The sequence below is a fragment of the Bombus flavifrons genome, chromosome 11 (genome assembly GCF_040668555.2).
Source record: "Bombus flavifrons isolate JBK064 chromosome 11, iyBomFlav1_principal, whole genome shotgun sequence".
Lineage (NCBI taxonomy): Eukaryota > Metazoa > Arthropoda > Insecta > Hymenoptera > Apidae > Bombus > Bombus flavifrons.
The window spans coordinates 7,593,389-7,621,263 of record NC_138452.1 but is presented as its reverse complement, the minus strand read 5'-3'; the positions used below and the strand labels follow the sequence as shown (position 1 = coordinate 7,621,263).

The 27,875-nt window shown below is 40.7% G+C and overlaps 2 protein-coding genes across 3 annotated transcripts; one reads left to right on the top strand and one right to left on the bottom strand.

The window, feature by feature from the left end:
• Positions 1–14: 14 nt before the first annotated feature.
• LOC138184729 (cilia- and flagella-associated protein 69) lies at positions 15–5,631 on the bottom strand. The gene is made up of 10 exons (XM_069122964.1): positions 3,725–5,631; positions 2,881–3,647; positions 2,515–2,815; positions 2,254–2,435; positions 2,032–2,183; positions 1,738–1,942; positions 1,363–1,670; positions 1,076–1,290; positions 563–994; positions 15–443 (listed from the first exon to the last, which is right to left on the bottom strand). Exons 1-10 carry the CDS (start codon positions 4,001–4,003, stop codon positions 246–248), a joined length of 3,039 nt encoding a protein of 1,012 aa, XP_068979065.1. The 5' UTR covers positions 4,004–5,631; the 3' UTR covers positions 15–245.
• stan (protocadherin-like wing polarity protein stan) lies at positions 5,616–27,682 on the top strand. Of its 2 annotated transcripts, none has more exons than XM_069122962.1 (13): positions 5,616–6,040; positions 15,565–16,135; positions 16,653–18,206; positions 18,526–19,363; positions 19,603–23,521; positions 23,640–24,006; positions 24,071–24,286; positions 24,368–24,940; positions 25,021–25,447; positions 25,526–25,763; positions 25,829–26,146; positions 26,224–26,800; positions 27,070–27,682. In XM_069122962.1, exons 2-13 carry the CDS (start codon positions 15,693–15,695, stop codon positions 27,098–27,100), a joined length of 9,501 nt encoding a protein of 3,166 aa, XP_068979063.1. In that variant the 5' UTR covers positions 5,616–6,040; positions 15,565–15,692; the 3' UTR covers positions 27,101–27,682. The 2 variants fall into 2 exon arrangements, with proteins under 2 accessions (XP_068979063.1, XP_068979064.1); XM_069122963.1 differs by having other exon boundaries at positions 26,224–26,811; positions 27,074–27,682.
• Positions 27,683–27,875: the final 193 nt, after the last annotated feature.

Sequence of the window (27,875 nt, the reverse complement as noted above, 5' to 3'; positions counted from 1 at the left end):
AAAACATACAAATATTTTACCTCAATTTTTCTTATTCGATAAAAGTGAAAAGTTCATTTTTTAAATTGTATTTGAATTATTATAAAAATGTTTCAAAAAAGGGGAAAAATTATATTTATATTATTCATGTCGGCAATAAAGATCTCTATAGTCCCCAAAGATGATAATAATGGAGTTTATTCAAACAAAATTTAGCATTTACTAAATAAAATTTTTAATTTATCATCTTAAATTATTAGGAATTATTAATTTTCTAAGAACTTTTCTATGTTAGAGAGACAGGTACTTGATAAAGAAGATGGAAGTAATTCAGAATCATATGTTATGTCAGAAATGTAGGAATCACAAGGAGAAATAGGGAGAATTTTCCCCAATTTCATTTGACTTAAACATGGATCTGTTGTCAAACCGCTGCTTACTGTTTGATGTTGATTAAATATAGCCTGCATGAAATAATTGAAAAAGATAGTATTTACACATAAAAGGTTAATTTTTAAAAAGAAAAGCAAAGATAGTAAGAAAACATAGCATTGAAAACTTAATTCTAATATATCATGTTTACCGTAACCATTATTTTATCTTGGAATGTCCTATGACAATGCGAGTCACCTGAGATAGATGGGAACTTTAAAGCTAAATTAATTTGTCGTATTTGTTCATACTTTTTCTTTATCCTATATGATCTATCTGTCGTTCTATACATATAATCTATTTCATCAAATGCATCTAATGCTAAAATAAGCTTAGAATTACGGATCCTTGCATATTCGTCTTTTTCTTCTATGTCTTTCTCTTTTTTTATAGATTGTATTATTCTGGCTTGTCTCTCTTTTGTCATTTTACCCCACAAAAGATAACGTTGAGTCATCAAGAAAAGTGCTTGACCATCCATACCAAGAGGAGTAATGCCAACTTGCTCAAAATATTTAGCAACTTCTATCCATACTTGACCTAATTTCAATGTAAAATATAATTCTATGGTAGATATCGTAATCTGAAAAGATATTAAACAATACAAATCACATCAAATGTTAAGTACAAGATGAAATTTAATAAATATTTTTGTATAACTTACTCTATCTTCCATTGAAAGAACAGCATGTAATTTTTTATAATGTTCCTTAGCCATTTTATACTTTTCATTATCTCTTTCAATTATTTTGCAAATACTAAATATTTTTGATCTAACTGAACCAATCATGTCAATTATTGCTGGACTATTATCTCTAGCTAATTTTATGCAGTAAGTATTTAACCACTGCTTCTTACTCATTTGGGGTAATTTCACGTCTAACATATAGTAAACAGTGTATTCAAGTTTTTATAAAAATATTAGTAATTAAAATTATTTTTATTATTTGCCTTTTACAGTGCCATCCACATTCCTTTTAACTTCAATCCGTATTTCTTCTTCTCTCCATATTTTTGCTAGTAAAGACATTAACCCTGTTCTTTTATCAGTAGCCCTCCATGTACATAAAAATGGCCCACAAAAAAAATTATCGCACATGTCGGTAAAAACAGCAAGAAATAAGCAACGAGAACAATATGGAACAATTTCAATAAGATCAAGGATAATATACACTCCACCATATCGAATAAATTTTTCAAGACTTTTAGGAGACCATATTATGCATTCCCAAATATACGAGCCTATTGCTAGTAAAAGACTAATAAAAGTTTTTACATGATAATATTTATATATTCTCATTTTGTTGTTATATACATGTATATTACCGTTGATCCAGTTGGAATTCACTACCTTTCTGATAAATACAACGAAATAATAGTTCCATGATGAATGTAATACTATACTCTCCATATATATCATGGTAAAATTTTTGTTTTCTCATGAGTCTTTCAACTGATATTAATGCCAGTGTTAAAACCTTTTGCTCCTTTAATTTGAGTTTTTCAAATTTCAAAATATACTTAATAAGTTCTTTAGTCCATAGAAAAGGGAAAATTATATATTGTAGAATTGAAAAGTAACAAAATTTTGTCAATATAATGTATAGATAAAAAACTAACTAATTAATGATGATATAATTCCATTTTCTCGGAAGTATTCTAATAAATATTTATTATTACTTAGAATAATTATGCAAATTGTTTTTATACAATTCATTACTATTTTGATATCAAATTTTGTATTTAGACACCATTCTAGCATTACACATAATCTGTAAAATATTAAGAATTATTTTACATCATAAGAACAAAGAGAAATGTATATTTATCTATTTTGACTACCTAATACCACCACCATATTCTATGAATTGTTCTGGCATTTTTGGTGCCAATATAGATAAAGCATTTACAGCATGAATCCATAAATCCCAAAATTGAGATGTGTTCCAAGTAACTTTTATTCCCTCAATATCTGGATTAACAATTTGAAGTACAGTTTGCATCAGTTTTCTCTTTATCATTAACTATTGTAGATAACATTAACATTAACATTAAAATGTTTCTTACAACTAAAAAAAAGAGAGAAAGAGAGAAAGTAATTACAAAAATACAAGCATCAACTTCTGCTAAATGTGTAACAATTAATAATAAAGTTTTTTCAAAGTGCAAATCATCGGTAGTTCTACCAAATTTTATCACTTTTGAAAATATTGTAGTAGACCCAAATTCAATTCCAATTAAATATTTAATAACAGCATCAGCTATACCACTACTAACAAGGTTCCAAGAAGGTAAGGCAATTGAAATTATAAGAATAATCATAGCAATTTCATTTCTAATCTTGGCACTAAACTTTCTATATTGGCTATAACATGTCTGTCGTTTGAAAGCATAACATAGGCCCCTGTACAATACAAATTAATTTCATAATTAATGCAATATATTATTTCATACTCCTAAATATATTACCATAAAACACAATGAGTTGGTTTCAAATTTTCCCTTAAATTTCTTGGCATATTATTAGAAAAAATAATAGATTTCATCAAGCTCCACAGAGTATTCATTATCAAAAGAGTTGTTTCATCACTATATTCTTCCCCATCTAACAATAAGTCAGGAGGCCGTGTACATTGTAATTGAATTGCATAGGGAAGATCCATTCTTATAAATATAACATTGAGTATATTAGCTTCCAGCATTCTATAACCTTTATTTAATATTATAAAAATATAATAAAAAATATAGTTCTTTAAATATTTATTAGACCTTCCAATTAAAATATTGATTTCACAGTACGTACAACATTTATGAGAGATGGATGAAAGTAAGAAAACTAGTTCTAAAATTTTTGGATACATTCTTAGAAAAGAAGCTTGCAACAATTCAGTCACAGTTAATGGTAACCTTGAGTTTTCCATAGCTTTACGACAATGTTCAACTTTTATTGTAGGAACATTTCTTACTTGTTTTTTTAATAACAAAGAATCAAGAGCCCTATGAATTTTTAATGTTTGCTGCTTTGTAGGTAAGACTACAAGAAGATGTCCTAACAATGTAAAATATTGTTCCATTATATCAATATGAATTACACTTTCAGATAGCTTTTCTAATATGGGTGGTACATTACAAAGCTCTAACATTCTATCAAGATGTAGCTCATATTCTTTAACCATTTTAACATTTTCACCCAAAAACTTTAATACTTTTATTACCAATGGTAAATCCTTAACTTTCTGAGAATTTGTAAGGAAATTCCTCTCATTGGTAATCAAATAGTTAATATACTAAAATTATGCTTGTTAAAGGATACATAACCATCATCTCCTACTTTATCAAGATAATCATATAAAAGTCTGCATATGCGAACTATGCTATCACTTGTTATAGGATCAGATATGAGTTTGTTCAATTTTTGTAAAATACAATTAGTATCCAGTTTTAATTGTTCGTAGAAATCTAATATTTCTTTTGATAATTTGTCAGTTTTAGGACAAAGGTGGGTAACATATTTTGGACAATAAAATTCTTTCCAAACATCCTTAACTTCCAATTTATTAAGATCATGTATTGCAGTTTTATTTTCCTCCATATGTTGCTATTTTTTTGGTACAATATGTTTGTCATAGATACAATATAAAACTGTTGAACCGTTTAATGCAAAAGTGGTATAAGTCAGTCTTTCACCTTTTTAGTTAAACATTAATCTTGAAAGCATAACCCTCGTTCAAACATAAGTGGAGTAAGTATATCTGTATTAGTTTCACGGTGGATAGTAAAATAAGTAAGAATCGCCTAGCTGACCCTTTAGAGAATTTTTGCTTTATCTCATCATCTCATTACCAAGTAATCAACTTTTTTAACTTACACTACTATTGGATTAAATGATTCATTTGTACACATATAGTAAATTTTACATTATTTTAAAAATAATATATATAGAAGACGCTAAAAAAAAAGGTAGGTAAACAAATTCTTACCTTCTGTAACTACAAGTACCACATAAATTTCATGAAAAATTCAAATAACCGCAATATTATTCTGGAGTTTACAACACAATATTTACGCAGACGAAACATACACATATATAAGTACAAGTGAATACTCAAACTAATGGCGCCCTCTGATACAATATATTTAGAACACCTAGATGGCGTTCTCGTCAAATGAACCGCCGACTCAGTGTGCTTTAATTCGATTCGAATATTGTCAAAAATATATGATTCATCGCATTTGATTTCATACATATTTATGTTAAGTATTATAAACTATCAAAGAAGAAAGTAAAGATACAGTAACGTATATATTTAGAGTTCATTATCTTGAAAAATATCACTTGTAAAAGTCGTTCGTGTTAAGATAGTCACATACATGCGCGTTTAAATGTTTATGTGTCTCGTGCACGTGCAAGAGAGAGTTTGCAGCAGTCGCCGACGCTGTCGACAGTAGCAAGGTGTGTGCTTGTGCCTTTTACCTAAATCTTTCTCGCATCCAACAAATTTCATTTTCAACATTTAAAAAACGTTTATATCAATAGAGAAGTTACACAGGTTAGTAACTACAGGAATAACGAACTTCCAAGCTATATCTACCTATAGTTTTACGAAATTAGAAAGTACACGCTTCTTATAACTATTTATGATACCGTATATTTCATATTTTCAATTCGTTGCCAGTAAAAACTGAAAATCAAAATTCACTTCTTGTTAATTGCAATTCTAATATGGCTACTTTTCAGTATTACATCAAGTTGCTATAAAGTTAATATAACACTAGAAAAATGATCAAAACAGTTACAAAATCTCAGGTATTTAACAGTGATACATTTAACATTTAACAAAATGATATATTCCAGATATCGGTTTCAAAAGATATTTGCATTTAGTAATCGATATCTACTATCTCGTCTAATGCAATAGACTTAGTTTCCTATTGCGTTGTCACTAGGCAGCAGATTTTTATGCAAATTCATATTTCTCAGAATATATTTAAGAGTTAGATGGAAAATTGTTTTATCTACTAATTCATTATAGGAGGCAATATACTTTTGATATTTTATACGTCTTTTCTATGCAATTTTGCACACCCAAATTTCTTATAAATGCATAAAAATCCGCGATTTAGTTACCACTTTGATATCCATTCGCTTTCGATTTCAGTTTGACGAGAGTTCAGTTCGATAAAAAGGAAATTCCTATATTTGCAACGAATCGGAAAGTGAATTGACAATTTTGAAGGAAGGAGAAAAAGAGTTCTGCGTGAGGAAAGAAAGAGCGCATTAAACGCGGATCGGTGGCCGGTGCGGAGATGGTCGTTTGATCGTCGCTCGAAGTCAATGTCGAGATACACGGTCGCAGGTAGTCGCCCTCTACTACGCTCGTACGTAAGATTGGTTCGTGCGTGTATGGTGGTTGGTAGTAGTCGCGACGCTGCCGAGAGCAGCTGAAGTGCGTGCACGTCGTTCTTCGTGATCTAGCCAACACGGTGTTCACGGCGTGTGTATGTGTAATTCGTTTCTCGTCGAATTTTGCGTGGTCGCAGGGAGAAAGTGCTGAAGACGGATTAAGGATCAAAGAGAAGCTGGGTGTGACTCGCAATGTGACAAAACTTCGCCGACCTTGGCGGGACGGTGAGTGACCTTTTTGAATGGCATGCACGTCGTCGCTTCATTTTTTATCCGTATACAGAACACTGAGGAGCGGAGAACTCACCGGTGTTTCTACCGCTCGGCACTTTCTCACGGGAAAAATGTCTTATTAATTACTACGACAGCGAGACGTGTAACGAGCTTCGACCACAATTATACTTTCTGCCTTCGCCTGCTGAACCCTTTTCACCGTGTTCCGGCGGTCAGATAACCACGTTTTTTTCCTTTCTATCGTCACAGGTAGTATCTTCTTATTAACCTTTTACAAAATTCAAAGGAAACCTTGTTCTCTAGTATGAGAATGCGATTCACGTCGCTTCTGTTGTTTTTAACGTTTGTCTCTAGAAAGAGAAGAGGAAAAAAAGAAAGAGAGGGAGAGAGAGAGAGAGACAGACAGATAGAGAGCGAGGAAGAGAAAGAAAGAGATAGTGGAAAAGGCGCGAGTATCTCCTTTCTAGTGGAAGAAAATTCTTGACATTTACGCATACAATTAGCCCATGCTGTATTTTATTTTCTCTAAACGCTTCCCGTATTCTGCCTACGTCTGTTTCACGCGCAATAACGTACGGCAGAGTTTGATCGATTCAACGTGCAACACATTGGCGTCTGGCTGTCCTTCTTGGTGTTCTGACGTACGCAAATACGCATAGACACGCGGTGAAGACGCGCGTACGCGAATAATGATTTGCAAATGATACGTGATAGAAAGGTCTTCGATAAGAAGTGAAAGTTGTAAGGTGAGTAGAGAAGACTCAGGGGCGAATAAGAAGCCCAAAAAATGCTGCGTTAGAAAAATTTAGATACGCCGTTGCTTTGGAGGGTTAGCAGCCTCGTTTCCCCGAGCCGGCGAATCAATATTTGAGGGTAAGCGTCCCGACTGTCGGCGTCGAAGCTGCAGAACGTGAGTCACTCACCCCTGATTGCGAGGGAGAAGGAGAGAAGGATGACTCTTCTCTTTTCTCTTTCACCCTCTCTTCTTGTATCGCGGCTGGAGTAGGCTCGACTTGCCTCGACTCGACTCGACTCGATACGCGTTGCGCCGTTGTGTGCATGAAGACTGCAACATTCAGGCGGAAGTTGCTCTTTCCATCTTCATCGTGTCACCCCAATGGGAACAAATATCGATCGATTTCTTTCACGTAACTGGACTGCGGAGATTTAGGCGAATTCGTATTTTTAGGAAGAAGACGTGAAACTAGAGAAACGTGATTGAAGATATTTGTTATTCTCGTATTAAATACGAATTTTATGCGCATTTTATTCGGCCAGAAAAATTTCTTAATTTATAGCGATACAAAAACGATATTTAAAATTAAATTCTTAATGAAATCCTTAATAAGATGTATGGAGTAAAGATGCGCGTAAGGGTATGGCAAGCGAAAGAAAACAGAGCAATAAATAGATATCATTGTATAATATTAGGAAAAATTCTTTAAAATATCGTTTAAAATATCTACGCTACATGTTTAGAAATCGATCGATTTTTCATTTTATCTGAAAATAATATCATAGAAATCATAGAAAGTTTTTTTTGTTTAATTATTACAGACTTCAGAACGATATAATGGAGGAGAAATCGCTGGAGATGTAGAAATTTGATGGGACGAGCCGGAATTTAGCTTGACGTTCTCGGTCGTTAATCGCCGACGGAATTAAGAAATAAACGCGTATCGAAGTTGTCGTCGCGGGATTTGGCGACGGTTTAATTAAGATACTTACGAATTTTCGGATTCCCTGCACAGTCGTAAGAACGGAACGTTAATTTACGACCTTTAAAAGACGGCCATGCACGCATACGAGCGTGAAATGTATGCACCTAACTAAACCCGTTTGAGGGAGTCACGGTGGGAACAGGTTCCATAAAATTGAGCGTTCTTCCGTAGGACTTTTATCTCCGACTAACTATCTTCGCACCGTACAACGCTTGTATCTATATAGAATACCACGACCCTTTTCCGATTTTCTAAACGCGTTCTCTTAGTCTTAGTTAGAAAGTCAAATTCTTTTGATCCCATGTCGATTATTATCACTTTTAACATATTAGACACCTTCTTTTGTGTTATACTTTAATTTAATTAAAATATCAATGTAGCTACGTTATTGGATATGAGAAGATAACAAGACAAAATAGCTGTTTCACTGGATTTCTTCAGTTTTAACTAACTTTAACACGTACTAAATTTTATTTTATTAAATCATCTATGGGCTATAGAAAGATCAATGAGAGCCTCTGACTGGATTTTTCTTACTACGTACCACCGCCCTTACAAAATTTACAATGCCTCTGAGCTATCGTTGTCGCGCGAGATTAGAATCGCGTGACTTTCAGGAACGTAAATCGCGTGCAAGAATTTTTCGTTCTTCCCAGCAACGGCGGAGAACGATATTAAGCACAATAGGATAGTTGTAAGTTAAAATAATGTTGGCTACCGTATTTATAATCGAGCGAAAGGCATAAGAAAGCGAAGAAGCGCAGACAGGAATGCTCGTATGATGACTGAATGAATGAGTATAAAGTGAAAAGTGGCATTTATTTTCGAATAAATCGAAAGAGGCACAGCCAGCATGACTATGTATATGGAAAGATAGTATCTCCGTGTAACACGATCACGATTCAAATCCTGGATTTATTCTCCAGTAGCAAGTCGAACGCTATTTTGTTTGGATTCGTGGTAGATCGATCGCGGCTGCTTATTGCTTCTTGCAACTCATCAAATGGGATTTTAGGATTTTTATCATCGCCAGATCTTTCATCGTCATCTTCCGTGACCAATTATTATCAGAGTTCGGAGAAGAGGAGACGCGCGTTCGAGAAGTCAATGAGCCAAGGTGTACTACGCTCGACTATGCTAGCCGGTCTACGCCTCGTCCTTTTCCGATTTTACCGCGCACCGTTACGTGAATATGGTTTCGCGTACACGTCTAACGGTTGTTATTGTAACTGCCTCGCAATACCACGGTTTTCATTCGATTTTTCATCGTACGCTTTCTAGAAACATTGATCGATCATTCCGCTGTAAAATATTCAATTCGACGGTTGGTGAGTGTTAGAAAATTCCGGGGAATTTAATCTCGCGTATCGCTTGATTATTTTTCGCATGCTTTTAGAAGAATTGTATTAATAAATATGCGAAATGAAAATTCCAATACGACGACCTCGCAATTTAAACTGCCTCGGAATACCGTTTAATTTGTCGTTCGTGCGATTCCAATAAAAATTCGTTGTCATTCCAGAGTTATTAATTAATCGAGAAAGTTCTCTCGCTCTTTTTTACGGCGCAAGTAATGTAAAGAAATTATTCATCGAAATGTAAATCAAATTATTCTCCATATTTTTGCATCGTTCTTCTTCGTCGTAAAAGGAAACGGCAGAGGTTGTTTCAGTTGCGCGATATTATTCCAGAACGTAGGATCCAATTAATCGATTGCCAGCAAATTTATTATTCCAAGATTTTCATCTTTCACGACTTTGATTTGTCGTCCTGGAAATTTGCTTTCCACGTTCTTGGCAAGGTCGACATTGCGATTCAAGTATTCCATACTTACACGTATGTCTAATAACTAACAAATCGTTTGAATCGAAGCGAAGCAGAGATAGATCGCATCTCTAATGGTAGTTTCATTGTCAATTAAGAGCTAACGAAGGAACATGCCGTGTTCTCAGCAGTGATCATGTAGATACTTGCTTGGCTCTGCAACCTTGAACGGAACCGTGTACGTACACCGGTTATTGTAATAGGTATGCGGAGTTGTTCGCATGTTCATTCGTGAGGCGGTCAGATGGACGAAGGCGAGTACCACAAAACGAAAAGTTCTCAGGGATGCTGGCCCGGTTCTCTTCGCAGAAAAATAATTCCTCCCTAATTTTGGCCAATCTTCGCCGGTCGTTGCAGCATTGTAAAACACGAAGACGAGACACGGATGATTGGGAAAAAAGAATTCATCGAAAATCTCGTAGAAATCGATAAAATGTTTTCTCCAATCTTTCATATCTTGCAATTTATCATGTAGGAAGATATTAACTATGAGATTATTTCTGCAGATTCTAGCCTGGAGAATTACTTTCTAGGTTTAATTCGAGATTTAAATGAAAAAGAAGAAATCGCAAGACTTTTTGATATCAACTTTCCCAGTATGCTTGAAGAATATTTGCTGGCTTTTTACTTTATCTGAATTAGAAACACCAAAAACATTCGATAATCATTAAACTGTAAAGCTGGATATTTCATGCCTGAGGCTATTTCGATCGGGTTAAGAATTTCTCGCAAGGTAATAGGTAGAGAAGCTTCTTTTCCTCGCTTTAACCGGCAAAAGTTTCCCCATAATCTCAGTTTACAACGCTCGAAAATGTTATACGAATTTTTGGGAGATTTTTTTAACGAGTATTATCTACTGAAAAGTGCATCGGACACGAGAGACCCGCGTATTACACGTTTACAGTTCGAGGATACCGTAAAGACGTTTACGGAATAAGGGTTAATAATATGATGTAGTATGAGCACGGTTACGACGGTCCAGAACTTGAAATATCGCTAGCCATTACGTAGCCATTACAGAAAATTTAGTTTCATGAGAAATGTGTTTCCAGTTTACACGTTGCACTCTACAATTTTCCTTGAACCTCTGTAACCGCGTCAATTTTACAGACTAAAAAGAAAAGAAGAAACAGAAGAAAGAAGTACCCTTTCCTGGACACAATTTCAAGAAGATATATTTTTAGAAAATAGAAAAAGGAAATCGAGTTCTTTTAGTTGAAAACCGTAATGGTCGTTTAAATTCGCGAACAAATGGGCGAAATTCCACGTCGTTTTATTGTGCAATTATTTCACAGTTAGAGAAACAGTCGGTGCGTGTCGAGTCAATTTACACCGGGCTCTCTATGGGATTTCTGTGCACGGATTAATGGGATTCAGAGGATTTGTAGAGGCAGTGTCAGCTGGGGCTCGCTACGCGTCGCGTCAAAAGATCATTACCGGAGACTTGACGAACGATTACAAAGCAGCGTTGCGCCGCGTAACGTCGATGTAATCGATCGAGCAATAAATCCCGCTGCCTTTAAACTTTTTCACAGGGCATTTCACGCTTCCGAGTTCACGGTCTGCTCGTGTGAAAAAAGCACGTGGCCCGTGTGATCCGGCGAGAAGTCGCGTGCCAGCCAAAACACTGAATTGAATCGCTCTGGATCTCTGGAAAGGCCGGTAAACGTGGTTTATGTCTTCGTTAGAAACAACCAAATTGTGCGACTTGTCTTTCGTTGCTCGTTCTTAAGATCGTTCGACCGCTTGTCGGATAAGAAAACGGTTTAGTAACGTCGAGGCTAGTTTGAAGGCGTGTGGAGATGGGCTACTTACGGGGGTTTATCTATGTTTTCTGAGAAGCTGCCCGATCAATTTGAAAAGGTGCCTGCCATTAGGAAGAAAGATGCAGACGTGGCTTTCAAGGATAATTGGTAGGTTGGAGAATTCCAGGTCTGGTTGTCATGCCATATCTTTTGGCGATATCCGCGTAATTAATAGCTATTTCACAGAAAACAAAGGATACTCGGACCCTTTCCTGCGGGTAAATTGCAGGAATATGGGCAGTTTGCTGTATAAAGGTGTGTACTCACCGGCACATGTTCGCAAACACTGTTTTGCAAGATCTTGGCGCGAACGTTTTCTGACTACTTTAGCGACGACTTTCTCGCCAACATTTTTCCAAATAAACTCGGTACTAACAGTTCACCGTATCTACAATGATATTTGATGTATCTGTAGTCTCTGGACATATCGAATTCGAAGCTGTTGAAGTGGTGACCACTTCAACACCCTCCCTAAAACTCTACATCTCCACAAACAATTATCTCAAATTTACAAATTATCTCTTAATATTTTTCTAACTCTTGTCGTAAATATCTGAAAATCAATTTGTCAATGCCTTCACAAGTACATTTGCCAGACTCCTTTCTCTTTTTCATTCAAATTAATTTATTACAAAAAAATACTAGAAGACTAAACAGATCATGTAGAGTTTTTCTTTTTTTTTTTTTTTTAGAAGTGACAACCACTTCGACAGAAGCGACTTAAAATTTTTCATATTTTTCATGTTTTCAACGAAATTAAAGGGACGAAAGAAACTCTCATCGGCAAACTCTGTGAATTGCTGTTATTCGATGACCGGAGACGATGAATAGTATGTTCGTGAATAGTATGCGAATAAACGAAAAGCGGACGATGGATCCATTACGTATGGTATTTGAAAAAGTCAGCGAGGATTCGTTTTAACCATCGTGGACAATTAATTGTACGTAGTGGAGAAACACACGAGGGATAGAAATCTCCAGGCGAAAAGATGTTATCGTTATCGCGCATTTTCCACCAGGCGGTTAACCGGAATTTAAGAGTCGGCAACGTGTGAGCGAGAACGAGCATGGAATATCAAGCTGTCTGCACCGTCCATGGAATACCATCGCTGGACGCGTTTCATCGCGTAAGAACGTACGCACCCAAGCTCGGCGGAAAATTGATCGTCTTTCGAGCCATTTTTTTCAAGCTCGTTCGATTCGAAGCAAATGGAGCCGAAGAATAATCGTTCGCAATTATATTCCAAGTGCGATCATTTCCGAGTAAACGTAGCCGGAGTAAACGTTCAACACGAACGACAGAGAACGGTAGTTGGCACGTAGGTGTTACACCCATTGATTCGTATCTGATTCGTTCAAGCAATTATGTTAATAACGACGGACGAAGGCAGACGTAGCTCGAGGTTATTAGAGGGCACCAGCGTGTCTGAAACTTTAGCTCTACTACTATCTTAACGATCTGCGAATCGTTTCGTCCTACGCGTTACCGTAAACTCATCGGTGCAATCTCGAAGTGGAGAGCGAGCGCCGATGATTCGCGAGTTTTCGTCTCAGCAGCAGCAGCACGGTGTGCAATTTCGTTTTCTATGCAGCTCACTCGACGGATCTTCTTGCGACACGTTGGTCACGCATGGTACCGGTTTTTACCGCTGAGTTTCTGCGATGCGATCGTGGACTCGCGTAAGGGAAAGGTGGCAAAACGTAGCAAACGTTGGATAAAGCGCGGACATTAGAGACGAAAGCGTAAGGAAGCGATTTCTTGGTGATTCATTCGAGCGGAGAATTATCGAAGCTGAGGAGAAACTCGTCATACTCGGCAGTAACGAAGAGTCGATCGCGTGTGGTATGGCAATTTTTATCGTAAGTCTCTGCCGAGCAAAAGATGACAAAGCGGTGGTAAACGTAGCTGTGTTTATTGGAGATGAGAGCGCGAAGAAGACTATAGCTTAGTAATTATTCCGAGCGAAGTATTATCGAAGCGAAGGGAAGATCGTGCGTCGCGTCGCGAAGAGGAACGAAGAAGCGGCCCTCCGCCTATAAGCATCACGTCCCTGGCCACCTCCTCGGCTCGTTCGTTCGTTTTTTTCTTGTTCTGGTCGGGTCGTTTTGTTCTGAAGGCGAGTCGGCTGGTCCGTGCTCGTTGTCTACCTGCTCGTAGCTGGTTGTGCAAGCGGTGGTTCGATTGGTTCGTGCCGATGCACCATCCGTTTGGATTGGTCAAACCGGATCGGTTAGCCTCCGGGGAAGGAGGATCGCGAGCCGATGCCACCAGAGACCTATCGTGCTCTTGCTACGGTCAACTAGTCCCGTGATCTCGAGGACCGGCGATTCTCTAACGCAACAAGACAAACAGAACAAAGAAGAAGATGCTCGTTGCAGACGGTCGTCCTTTGCGCCACGTATTACCTTGGGCCTTATTAAACACGCGCAAACGCGTTGAAACGGGTTGCCGTTACAGTACCACAGTACGAGTAGAGTGGACCATTTATAACTATGCCGAGCCTCCCCTTCGAATAACACAGCGTTCCAAGTCGTTGGAGAATCGTTCGTTCAGATGGGATAATCGAAGAAAACTTGCACCTTTCGTATTGTAATCTTAGTTAGGAGAAATCTTTTACTTGCTCGTCACGTATTTTCAGACGCCTCACGATGGTGTACTATGTCAGAGAACGTTCGATATCTCAAGGTTTGAATGCTTAAAAATTCGAATTTCACGAGATGGCTAGTACGTTACAACAACGGACAGGTTGAACGAATTTGCCGTAAAAGGGAACGCGAGTCTCTTGGTGCAAGGAGGGTGAAACGAGCGGAAATCGTCGTTCCCACGTTTTACAGCGGGTATCGCATTCTCACACTGGCGGAAGATATTCGGTGCGAGAAAGCGGCGGTGCTAGATGCGTTTTTTCATCGATTCTTCCGCGCTTGAAGAAAATGCAATTAACTAGAAACGAAAAGTTCCGTCTCGCTCCGATTAATAAAGTCGAACGAAACTCTTGATTCTCCTGTAAACGAACTCGTCCACCGCTTTTTGCTCCTAGTTTCCTAGGTCGTACGTACTCGATGACCTCTTCTAGGCACGATGAATTATTCAACGGCTCTCGAGACTTCTCGTTTCTCTTGTTTCGTGTAAAATATTTTGTGAGTTATCAGAGTGAAGAAAGTCAGCGAACGATTCGAATTCTCTTTTCCTGCTCGTGTCTTGCTCAAGGTCGTGATCTTTGAACCAACGAGTGGCACGATTGCTTCTCGTGTCCTCTACATAGACGTCGAAACCAGTTTAAAACCAACCGAACTAAGAAGTAACGCTACCTGCTTTATTATTCAAGCAATTAGAATTACATTAACCAAATAAATATCTTACGAGCTTGATACAGATACAAGTAAAAAGTATAAAAATCAAAGTGACACGAAATCAACGTCGAAGAGAAACGATTCGCCGATTGTTTCAAGAAATGTATACAGGGTGGTTGGTAAATGGTGGTACAAGCGGAAAGGGGGTGATTCTACGCGAAAAAAGAAGTCGAAAATATAGAATAAAAATTTTTCGTTTGAGGCTTTGTCTTCGAGAAAATCGACTTTGAATTTTCGCTCGGTACGCGTGCGGTACGATATAACGGATCTCACTGTAGATCGTTGTCTCGATGGAAAAATTAAAAAAAAATTAAAATAAATAAAAAAAAAAATTTTATCCTATATTTTCGACTTCTTTTTTTGCATAGAATCACCTCCTTTCCGCTTGTACCACCAGTTACTAACCACCCTGTATATTTAACTTATTAACCTATTAAGCGACAAACGTTGCATTCTTTCGTTTGTAATTCTTCTTCAGCCGATTCGCATTATCGAATTTTCTTTTGAATCCCATTTTTCAGTTTCACTTTCTCCTTCCACCTATCTTCTCAAATACGCAAAATTTTCAAGAACTCGAAGTATCTATAGATTTTTACCTATTACGATACCCACTGTTCCAACTGCCGAAGGAAATTCCCGAAGGTTCGGGCCTGTCCCGAAATCGCGAACTGGAATGTTGACGAAACGCCGGAACGAAGCGCGACGTGCTATCGGAAAGGCGATAGAGAGCCAAAGAGAACCACGAATATGCGTTTATCGTTCGATAAACACCGTGAAAGTTTCAAATCTAAAAACCAGATATTCTGTCTTACAGATGGAAGGCCGCACGAGCGTACGTTGAACCGAACGAGCGAGCAGAAAGGGGATCGGCGACAATGGGACACTTGTCTGGGAGGGTAGAACACGCGAAGAAGGAGCGGTCGTTGTAAGAGGGTGGTTGTCATGGCGAGGTGGAAATGGATCCTCCCGTTGCTCGCGGCCTTCTGCACCCTGACCGACGCGTACCTGGCGGTGCTGTCTTCGAGCACGCCCGCCGGCAGCGTGGTTTTCGAGGCAGGTGTACCGCAGCTGGGTGGGCGTCGAAAGTACGAGGTCTCGAACGAGAGGACCGCCTGGTTTGCCAGGAAGCTGCTCAAGGTGCATCCTCACACTGGCCGGGTCACGTTGGCGCGACCTTTGAGCTGCGACGGTCTTCAGTATCCGCGAATCTTCACCTTCTACGTGGACTCGACCAGTTCAAGGTTAGGCAGACCGACGATCGACTACTACAGTCTGCCACTCAGGATCCTGATCACCGGTTGTGGCGGAGAGAATCGAGATCTAGCTGCTACCAGGGGATGGATGGCGGAGACTTTGGCCTCGTACGCTATGCCCAGCACCGAGAGGTGAATCTTCGGTTCTTAACGAATTACGAGCCTGTCGTTTTCATTGTACCTTTTACATCGCTCTTTGAAAATACTCCCTTCGTTTTTTCCGATGACTCGATAAATAACGTTAGCATGTACATGAAGAGATTTAGTTAGGAAATTAAACGAAGGAAATTGATATTCGGGATTTTTGTATGCGATCAAAACAAAGAAACGATTGAAAGTGAAAAGGATGATATCGGAATCGACGAGATCTAATTCGATTTAAATTTACAATATAGGAAATTACTTCTCGGACAATCGAATACGTCGACCCAACGGGAGACTCCCCGTGGCTGATGTTCATTTAGATAATCTGCTGGTAATTAGCTCGCCGCATTAACTGCTATGCGAGCTTCGTTCCTATTTTTCTATGATTAATTCACGTGACGTGACAGCGTAGTAGTTAAGGCGCGCAGTTTTACCGGGAAACAAGCAACGGTAATCGCGATAAGGGATAATAAGATTCGCATGCTGTTCTTCTGTCTGCCAACAGGTTCACGGAGGTCTGCCTTAGAACGTCTCAGTTGGTAGCAGCGTTGCGAGACTTCCTTCCACAGACTGCCCTAAAAGAGTGCGAGACTAGGTGGGGTGGCGTAGCGGATCCCAGGTTTCTGATCGAAGGTGCAGCAGGAGATTTGGTCTCGGCAACGGAGCAATGCTTGGTGGATCCTCTTTGGAAAATCTCCGTGTCGATGAACCTCAGATGCGGCATTGAATCGCGGTTAACCGACGCGGAACATCGTCTGAAGATCGTCTTTCATCACCGTCAACTGGACGACACGGATCTCGGCAGGCGAGTCCGCAGAGAATTGAAGAATCAGTCTCCGTATTTCGAGCAATCCCTGTACGTTGCGGTCGTCGAAGAGGAAAAAGAACCTGGCGCGTACGTAACATCCGTCAGAGCCAGGGATCCTGAAGGAGGCACGGTTCGTTACTCCATGAGTTCTCTGTTAGATGCACGATCACAGGCGTTACTCGTCTTGGATCCAGTTACGGGAAGGGTTACGACACGCGCTAGATTAGACAGAGAGAGCGTGGATGTTCACTATTTTCGGGTACTTGCCGTGGACGACTCGTTCCCTCCGAGAACCGGTACTACCACCTTACAGGTGAACGTCCTAGATACGAACGATCACGCGCCAACCTTCGAGTGGCCGGAAGACGAGGCTTCTATCAGAGAGGGTGTACCAGTTGGTTCTACGGTCGTTACGGTCAAAGCTACGGACCAAGATACAGGCAGAAACGCCGAAGTCGAATATTCCATCTTATCGACGACTAGCGGCAGTGGAGTCGCGAACGCCGACGACGCTCTGACCTTCAGGATAGATCCGAGAACCGGTGTTGTTACAACGCGTACGCCTCTCGACAGAGAAAAGACCGAGGTGTACACGGTCATCCTGAGCGTGTCCGATCAGGCGACACCACCTTCCGCGCGAAAATCCGCGAACGCCACGTTGGTGGTCCGCGTGCTGGACGATAACGATAATTACCCTCAATTCACTGAACGTACATACTCTGCTTGGATACCGGAGGACTTGGATTACACGGCGAATCCGGTGATAGCGCGCATACGTGCAACGGACGCGGATTCGGGGAACAACGCGGCTGTTCGATACGCCATAATCGGTGGAAACACGCAGAATACTTTTTCCATAGACTCTATGATCGGTGACGTGGCTCTCGTCAAGCCTCTGGATTACGAATCCACCAGGAGTTACAAGATAGTTATACGCGCTCAGGACGGCGGTTCGCCAGCCAGGTCGAACACTACGCAGTTGTTAGTGCACGTAGGAGATGTGAATGATAATGCACCGCGATTTTACACCAGTCACTTTCAAGAGTCCGTGTCGGAGAACGTTCCTATAGGATACTCGATGCTGAGGATACAGGCGTACGATGCTGACGAGGGTGCGAACGCTCAAATAAAGTATACTATAGGGGCGCGAGACTTCTCCGGAGCTTCCACCGAAAACTTCCCCATAACAGTTAACACGGAGACTGGGTGGATCTATACAACGAAACAGCTCGATCGTGAGCAATGTTCAAGGTACAGTTACGTTTAAGGATCGTAACTGTCATGATCCAAATTAAAAAACTTATGCTTTGGTTTAAATAATTTCTGGTTAAGAATAATCGTCGTAAATGATCGAAATGCGGTTAAGTAGATTTGGCTATCGATGATCATTATGGAAGGAGAAAATATTTTTTGGTTTCCGATAATCATCATCGATGGCAAAAAATTTCGTTTGGTTACTTTCGATCATCGTCGATTTTAGTCTCGGTACTAGATACTACCTACGAGTAATATTAATAAAAATTGACGATCGTCTCTCATTATATCTCAATTGATTAAACTCTTTATTTAGGTACCAGTTCACCGTGATCGCAGCGGACTCTGGTGAAGTAGCAAAATCTGCGAGCGCTACTGTGATACTCACTGTAACCGACGTGAACGACAACGATCCTTATTTCGACCCTAAGAACTACGAAGCTGTGGTCTCTGAAGACGATCCCCCGGGCACTCCTGTCACCTCTGTCACGGCGACCGATCCTGACGAGGACGCTAGGATACATTACGAAATCACCGCTGGCAATACTAGAGGTCGATTCTCGATCGCGTCTCAGAATGGACGTGGTTTGATAACAGTAGCTCAACCGCTCGATTATAAGCAAGAAAAGAGGTTCGTTCTTACTGTTACGGCCTCCGATAGCGGTGGTAGAACCGATACAGCTCTCGTTTATGTCAACGTCTCGGACGCCAATAATTTCGAACCGGTTTTTGAGAACACACCGTACGCTGTGTCACTGTTCGAAGATGCGCCCATTGGCACAACAGTTCTCGTCGTCAGCGCGACCGATTCAGACGTTGGAAAGAATGCTCAAATCACCTATAGTTTAGGCACCGATGGTGGAGAGTCAGCGTCCGAATTTACTATAAATCCACAAACAGGAGCTATCACGACCACTCGTACTTTGGATCGTGAACTTGTACCTGGCTATTTCCTAACTGTTACCGCGAGAGATGGAGGCGTGCCACCTTTATCGGATACCATCAACGTGGAAATATCCGTTACGGATGTGAACGACAACGCTCCTGTTTTCGAAGCTCCTCAATACCAAGGATCCATTCCAGAAGATGTTGCGGGTGGTACTAGTGTTCTCAGAGTTTCCGCCACCGACGCGGATACAGATCTCAATGGCAGAGTAAGAACAATTCGAATTTCGCTGATCAATCTTTTTGAAATTCTTTTGAAGCGGACGAGATATAGTCGTAGCGGTAAAAAATTGAACGACATATCGTAACAGTCTAGATAGTAAGCTTTAGTAGTAGGGTATTAAGAGTAAAAAGTTAAGTGTAATAGGTAAATAGTGCGAGTCGTTTGTATTTAAAGTACACCGTGTTATAATAAGAAATCGTGTCTATCATTGTATCATTATTTTAGGTGAGATACGCTTTGGAGGATGACGGAGATGGCGCCTTTGCTATAGACTCAAGCACGGGTGTAATTAGAACAGCCAAGCCATTGGACAGAGAATCTGTCGCCATGTACACTCTGAAAGCAGTTGCGATGGACAGAGGATCTCCCTCTCTCTCGACGGTAGTGCCAGTGACAATTAAAATACAGGATGTGAACGATTCTCCACCCGCTTTCGAGAACGACAAGATCGTTCTTTACATAGCCGAAAATTCACCGATCGGTTCAACCGTCGGTGAAATTTACGCGCACGATCCGGACGAAGGACCAAACGCCGTTGTACAGTATTCCGTGATAGGAGGCGAGGATTCGAACAGCTTCGCCCTGAATGTCAGGTCAGGTGCGGATCGCGCGGAACTGATTACGCTCGAAGAACTGGACTATGAGTCACCAAAGAAAAAGTTCGAGTTAGTCGTGCGTGCCGCTTCGCCTCCTTTGCGATCGGATGCTCTAGTTCAGATACTAGTAACCGATGTGAATGACAACGCGCCCGTATTGAAGGACTTTCAGATTATATTCAATAACTTCAAAGATTTCTTTCCGACCGCTCCCATAGGCAAGATACCTGCTGTGGACGCGGACGTCACGGATAAGTTAACATACACCGTGCTTGCTGGAAACAATGCTAATTTGATCGACTTGAACAGAACCACCGGTGAAATCCGACTGTCGCCGCAATTGAACACGAATGTACCACGTGTCGCGACGATGGAGGTGTCCGTCACGGACGGTATCAACGAGGTCAAGGCCACGATGACTCTCTCGGTGCGCCTGATCACCGATAAAATGCTCCTCAATTCCATCACCGTTAGATTAGACGACATGACGGCCGAGGCTTTCCTCAGTCCTCTGCTGGGATATTTTCTGGATGGTTTGGCAGCAATTATCCCGTGCCCCAGAGAGAACATCTTTCTCTTTAGCATACAGGAGGACGCCAATGTAAATGGGAAGATCCTAAACGTGAGCTTCTCTGCGCGTAAAGTAGAACCAGGCGTGACGGACGAGTTTTACAGCCCGCAATTTCTTCAGGAACGTGTGTATCTGAACAGGGGTATACTGGCGAGACTGGCCACAGTTACGGTGCTACCGTTCGACGATAATCTTTGCGTCAGAGAACCCTGTTTGAATTTCGAGGAATGCGTAACGGTATTAAAGTTTGGAAACGCTTCTGGATTCGCTAGTAGCGATACTGTATTGTTTAGACCTATATATCCCGTAACGACCTTCGCGTGCAGATGCGCGAAGGGTTTCACTGGTAGCAAAGAGTCTTACTTATGCGACACGGAGGTTAACTTATGCTACTCGAATCCGTGTATGAACGATGGCACTTGTTACAGAAGAGAAGGAGGATACGCATGTTTCTGCGGGCCCGAATTCGCGGGAGAAAACTGCGAAATCTCATTGAATAAGGACTCTTGCGCTCCAGGGATCTGTAAAGGAGGTTCCCAGTGTACCATGAAAACGACTGGCGGTTTCACTTGCGAAGGTTGCCCTGTGACAACTCTAGAAAGCGTGACTCCACTCTGTGAGCTGAAAGCTCGTAGCTTTGGATCGGCAACGTTCCTCACGTTTGCGTCTCTAAGGCAAAGACACAGGCTGCATATCAAATTAAGATTCGCTACCGAAGGAGCAAATGGTCTTTTGCTTTACAACGGGCGATACAACGAGAAACACGACTTCATAGCTTTAGAGATAATCGATTCCGAGGTACAGTTCAGTTTTTCTCTTGGTGACGAGATTACCCGAGCGAGTGCCAGCATACCAGGTGGAGTATCTGATGGTCAGTGGCACGAAGTGGAAGTCTCTTACATAAATAAAACTGTAACGATCTCGCTTGACAACTGTGACGTTGCTCTCGCTTTGGAATACGGCAAAAGACTTGGATCGAGGTGGTCTTGCGCGGGAAGAAGCGAACAAGTGTTGGAGGAACGTTGTAGCATCGTCACCGAGACGTGTCATCGATTCTTAGATCTAACAGGACCTTTACAATTAGGTGGCCTGCCTGCTATACCATCCAGTTTTCGCATCAGAAACAAAGATTTCGTGGGTTGCGTCAGCGACCTGTACATCGATCATATTTTCATCGACCTAAATTCATTTGTAGCTGACAATGGCACTAACCCTGGTTGCCCAGAGAAGGTTTCTTTCTGTTCATCGACTCCGTGCAAAAATAACGGCAAGTGTCGAGAGATATGGTCCGGTTTCGTTTGCGAGTGCGAAGAGAATTTTGCTGGACCTACCTGCGCTGACGAAGTCGGTAAACCATGGAACTTCCACGGTGACGGAATGCTCAGCTTTAATCCTTTGCTAAGACCCATCCAGCTTCCCTGGTTAACAGCGCTCAGTCTGAGAACGCGATCCAAGCAGGCGTTCGTCATGAGCGTGCAAATAGGGCAAAACAGTTCTGCGTTGCTCGAGATCCGAGAGGGTAAACTAGTTGCTCTGTTAGACGGCGCGGACATCATTCAAACATGGAACGACGTCGCCGATGGCGAATGGCACAGAGTGGAGATCATCTGGCAAAGTGGTCACGTCTCTCTCGATATCGATTACCGGAATAGGCCCATATCCTCGTCATTACCAGCGAAATTACAGGGTTTGTACATCGGTAGGATCCTGGTCGGTGGACCGGAGCAATCGATGAACACCGAGCTACCATATTTCGACGGCTGCCTCCAGGACATTCGTATAGGCAGCAACCAGAGCGTATTATTAAGACCGACTGTTCAGGAGAACGTCGCGACCGGCTGCAGCTCGGAGGCCGAGTGCAACGTCGACTGTCCGGAGGCATCGATTTGCGTTCCAAAATGGCAAGCGGGCGAGTGCGTCTGCGCGACCGGTCGTGTAGGACGTAATTGCGACCGCGTTTGCGATTTGAATCCCTGTAACAGTACTGGGACCTGTATCGAGGATACGGCCTTTCGTAGGGGATACAGATGCGATTGTAACTCGCCAGAATACTCCGGAGAATACTGCGAGATTAAAGCTGACCAACCTTGCCCGGCAACCTGGTGGGGCTCACCTGTGTGCGGGCCATGCCATTGCGACGAGTCCAAGGGCTATGATCCTGCATGCAATAAGACTACAGGCGAATGTTACTGTAAGGAGAATCACTATCAACCTTCTGGTAAAAAGGAGTGCATTCCATGCGAATGTTATGCAACTGGAAGCTTCGGTCCTCGCTGTGACACCGAGACTGGACAGTGCCGATGCAGAATCGGGGTCATTGGACGGTCTTGTACGGCGTGCCCCAATCCATATGCCGAAGTCACTCTTCGTGGCTGCGAGGTGGTGTACGATGGGTGTCCTAGATCTTACGCCGAAGGTTTATGGTGGCCGAGGACCAAGTTTGGAATGACTGCTGTCGAAGATTGTCCTGATATCGCTGAAGGAAAGACTTCTAGATCCTGTGACGACAAACTGGGTGGTTGGCAAGAACCTGATCTCTTTAACTGCACCTCAGACGCGTTCATCGAGCAAAGACATCAGCTAGCCGCGTTAGAGACCAAGGATTTGACTTTGAATACCTATGTCGCTGTTAAAATAGCAAAAGACGTGCACAGAGCAGTGAACGCGACCAAAGACTTGTACGGAGCTGATCTGTTGATCGCAGAATCCTTGCTGATAGCATTGTTGCAGTATGAAGAGAGTTTGGTCGGATTGAACTTGACTCATAGTCAAGATAAAGATTACGTTTCTCATTTGGTTGGCATTTCTAGCTATATTCTGAAATCCAAATATGCGGAGAAATGGTCGAGGATTGAGATGCTTAACGGTGATACTCCTGACAAGATTTTGGATGCAATGGCGAATTATTTGAAGACCTTGACTGCGTCTCAACATGATACTTTTACTAATCCTTTTGAAGTAGTCGACACTAATGTTGGTAAGTAAAATGAATATCTTTTTCTCTTTTCTAGTCAATAACATTTACAATTATTTGTAATTGTTTAAATTGAACTATTTATTACAATTTATTAATCTCGAGTGATTTATTTTTGCAGTATTAGGTTTAGATGTAGTAACTTCTGAAAGTTTATTCGGATACGAGACTGCAGAATACATGGATGATCCGTCAGCGTCTACGGTAAGGCCAACTGAAGCGGATCAGAAGGTTGTCTTGCCTGATACTTCTGCGTTCCTGTCGTCCCCTGCTCATTTCGGCCCGTCAATTACTTTCCCAAAGTATAACAATTACATGGCCGATCCAAGCAGATTCGATCCATATTCAAAGATACGAGTGCCTCTTAATATATTAGGCATAAAACCTCTAATGCAAGGGGAATTAAACGTTAAAAAAAGTTTGGTCAATCGAAAGGCTGTGTTGAGTTACGTGCAATATAAGCAATTAGGTGCCCTGCTGCCTCAAAGGTAAATAATCATATTCGCTATCTCGCATGGATTAGCAATATCAATTATAATTCATTTTTTTCAGATTCGATGATTCCGTAGCAGTTAGATGGGGCGTAGAAGTAGCGGTAGGCTCGCCAGTCGTGACAGTATCCGTTTTAGTACCTTCGGATGACGGTTACGAGTCTCTGACTGGAATTCCTTTGCAATCTCCAGTTCAAATTAGTCTTTGGCTCAGCGAGAAGGACGAGTTCAAGACTAGAACCAATCCACAATGTGTACATTGGAGTACAATTAGAGGGTACGCTCTGTAACATTTCATTCGCGCTTTGAACTCTACTCGGGCCGAATCGTTCATCTTAAATTTGTTTGTGTGTTACAGAATCGGTGAATGGAGCCGAATAGGTTGTACTACGGAAGTCGAGGATGATTCTCTGTCTTTCGGCACCATCGTAAACTGCTCCTGTTTCCAGTTATCCACTTTTGCAATACTAACGGACGTACTTGATCCAGAATACGTCCCAGAACCGTCTTTACTGGAAGATGTAACGAGCTATAGTGCGTTTATGCTCGCGTTGCCTTTGCTATTATCTGCCTTACTCATTCTGGCTTTGATACGAGGCGGTGGTACAAATTCGAATAGTATCCATAAAAATTTGGTAATGTGCGTTTTCTTCGCCGAAGTGCTTTACTTGATCGCGCTCAAAGCCAGAAGTCCTCTAGTCTCGAATGAGTTTCCGTGTAAACTAACGGCCATTGGTTTACACTATGCTTGGTTGAGTACATTCTCGTGGACTTTGGTGGACTCCATTCATCTATATCGAATGTTAACCGAAATGAGAGACGTGAACCATGGACAAATGAGATTCTACTATACAATGGGTTATGGAGCTCCAGCTATCATTGTTGGACTGACTATCGGCGTTAGAGCCGATCAATACGGAAACTTTTATTTGTTCGTATAGTTCTACGCTTTTTACTTAAGTATTCTAACAAAAGAAACGTTGTTAATGACAAATATTTGATCTATTTCAGCTGTTGGTTATCAATTTATGAAACCGTGATTTGGTCTCTGATAGGACCAGTTTGCCTAGCAGTTTTTGTGAACTTCTGCATTCTTGTCATGTCAGTACGAGCGGCGTTTACATTAAAAGAACACATTATGGGTTTTGGAAATTTAAGGACGTTACTCTGGTTATCGGTAGCTTCGTTACCTTTACTTGGATCTACATGGACTCTGACAGTTCTCAATGCCTCCGAAAATTCTCCAACATTGTCATATCTGCTTAGTATAGCAGTAGTCGTTCATGCATCATTTAGTTTGGTTGGTTATTGCTTCATTAATGGTAGAGTAAGAAGGAATCTGTATTTAAGTTTATTGAGATGCATTGGGAAAAAGACACCTTTGTTAGAAGGAAGTATGGGAAACGGAAGCAGCAGTCAGAACGTAAACGGTCACTCGGTACGTCAAATAATTTAATTCGATTGTATTAAATTAAGGGCGGAAAAAGTAATTTTTCTAACTTGAATAATATTACAGCGGTCTGCGTTGGCGTATTCGTCGACGTATAGTGGAGCAGAGTCCGTGTGTAGGAGAGTCCACGTAGGAGTCTCGACGAGTAGTACAACTTCACGAAGTACAAACAAAACTGGGTCCAGCCCCTATCGTAGTGATACACATTTAAGGCATACGTCAACATCCACGAGCAATTATAATAGTGACAGAGATCCCTATATGTCTTCTAGAAGCCATAGATCAACGTTACATTCTAGACAAGGTATTTGTTGGAGTCAAGTTTGATCTGAAGTCGCTGTTACTTCTAATAATTATAACAATTCATAGAAGCGACAGAACCAAGGAATCAACGTAGAGATTCCGAATCAGATTCAGACGGATCTCAAGCAGAAGGTGGCGGAAGAAGCTTAGATCTTGCGAGTTCGCACAGCTCCGACGAAGAAGATGTTACGTCAAGGTCGCACCGAAATATGGGCGTCTCGACGCAGCAACCAGTCGCACACAATTATTTGCCTAATATTCACAGCAATCCTACCGAACACTTGAATATACTTTGCTCCAACACCGAACTATTCCCAAACATTAAACCAATTTACGCGCCTAGGTGGAGTTCTCAGTTACCAGAAGCATATTTATCATCAAATGGTAATCCTCGATAAGCTCTAAAACCTTATAGTATTAGAATGTTTCAAATCAAATTTCAACAACGTTTTTATTTATAGTAATAGACGTGCGAGGAAGTCAATGGTCTGGAGGTACCATGTCCGACAACGAAATGGCCTCGAACAAGACTTCTAGTCCGAATCCACTGCCTTATCCCGAAATGAATTCGCCTCAGAAGAGTCAACCGGATGAAAATTATTCGGAAGGGGAAGAGAAGCTTCATCACTTGGGAGAAAAATACTTGTTCCCATATACAGCTGAGGAGGATCACACTGTCTCACCTACTCCATACATGCTACCCATTTCTTCGCGCATTCTTGCATCCAGCATGAGTCATCACTCGCAAAATTCAAACCATGAGAATCTGAGTGGCTCAGAAAGATATGGAAGTCTGAAGAGGGGGCAGAGTCTACATGGTTCTCAACACGATAACCTCAGTGGCTCGGAAAGATATGGTAGCTTAAAGCGCGGCAAAATGACACCGACTGTGCTAGAAGATTCACCGGAATATATTCTACCTATGAGCGGTAGAATATTGTCCAGTTCACTGACTCACGATTTACAGCATAGCAATGAATTGGCTGCGCTCAGACAACAGCAGCAGCAACAATACGAGCAGACCATTACGGAGACCGAGTGAGTATGATGTATTACATTTGAGAAAAATATCTTGCGTCACAACAAATGGTATCGATGTAGTTTAACTAAGTTCATTTGCTTTATAATTTACGCTTACCCTGGAATGTGACAATTAGTGAAGAGGTAAGCGTCTGTAGGAATATTAGATACCTCTAGAACTATTTATTACGCTACTAAAAGTATGTTAAAGTAAAAGTCACACTGAGTTTGAAGCTTTAACGTGATAATGTAGGTTGATAATTTCTTTTTAATTTTTGTTGTTTCAGGAAGGATACTAATGCGGAAACGTCAGTATGACGATCTCCGTGCTACAAACAAACACCGTACAAAGTAATATAACGTACTATTAGCTTAAAATTCAAATGATTAAATATATATATATAGATATAGATATATATATATATTTCTTAGAGTGGTAATTGCTCTAAGGTATATTTTAAGAGCGGCCATGACTGTACTTACAAAGTTAGCCATATGGATTAGTATGTATGTGTGAGTGCCTGTACGTATCTATATACATACGCTTGTCGGTATTTCGTTTCGTGTGATTCCAGCTTCGGTCGGAAGCGATTCTTTCGACTTCTTCGTTAACGATAAACGCGACGAATGGTCGGAAGACATATGATCTCTAGTTCATTTCATCATTCGTGTAATTAATATCACTTTCTCTAGTACCTTAATTTTTAAACTCAGTATTGTGCAATGTATACATTCCAATTTCACTTTATATTTAGATTCTATTTTCTTTCTTCATTTTCTTTTCTCTCCCTCCTTTTTTTAAGAAGTTTACAATGTTTTATACATGCCATGTGGAAGAATCGTACAACTGTGCGGCGCAATTTCCATAGTTTTGTATATATTTATATGAAAAGAATGTGACAAAATACATAATTTATACATATCCTTCATCGGATGACCGCGAATTTTCTACATTCCGTTCATTTATTCTGTTTCTCTTATTAGTTGCTTAGATATTACGGTGTTTGCATGGATCTGCACCAATATCGTTGATAAAAATTACCTTTATTCTCATTGAAAATATAAATAAATTACAAAATATATAGTTAGGTTA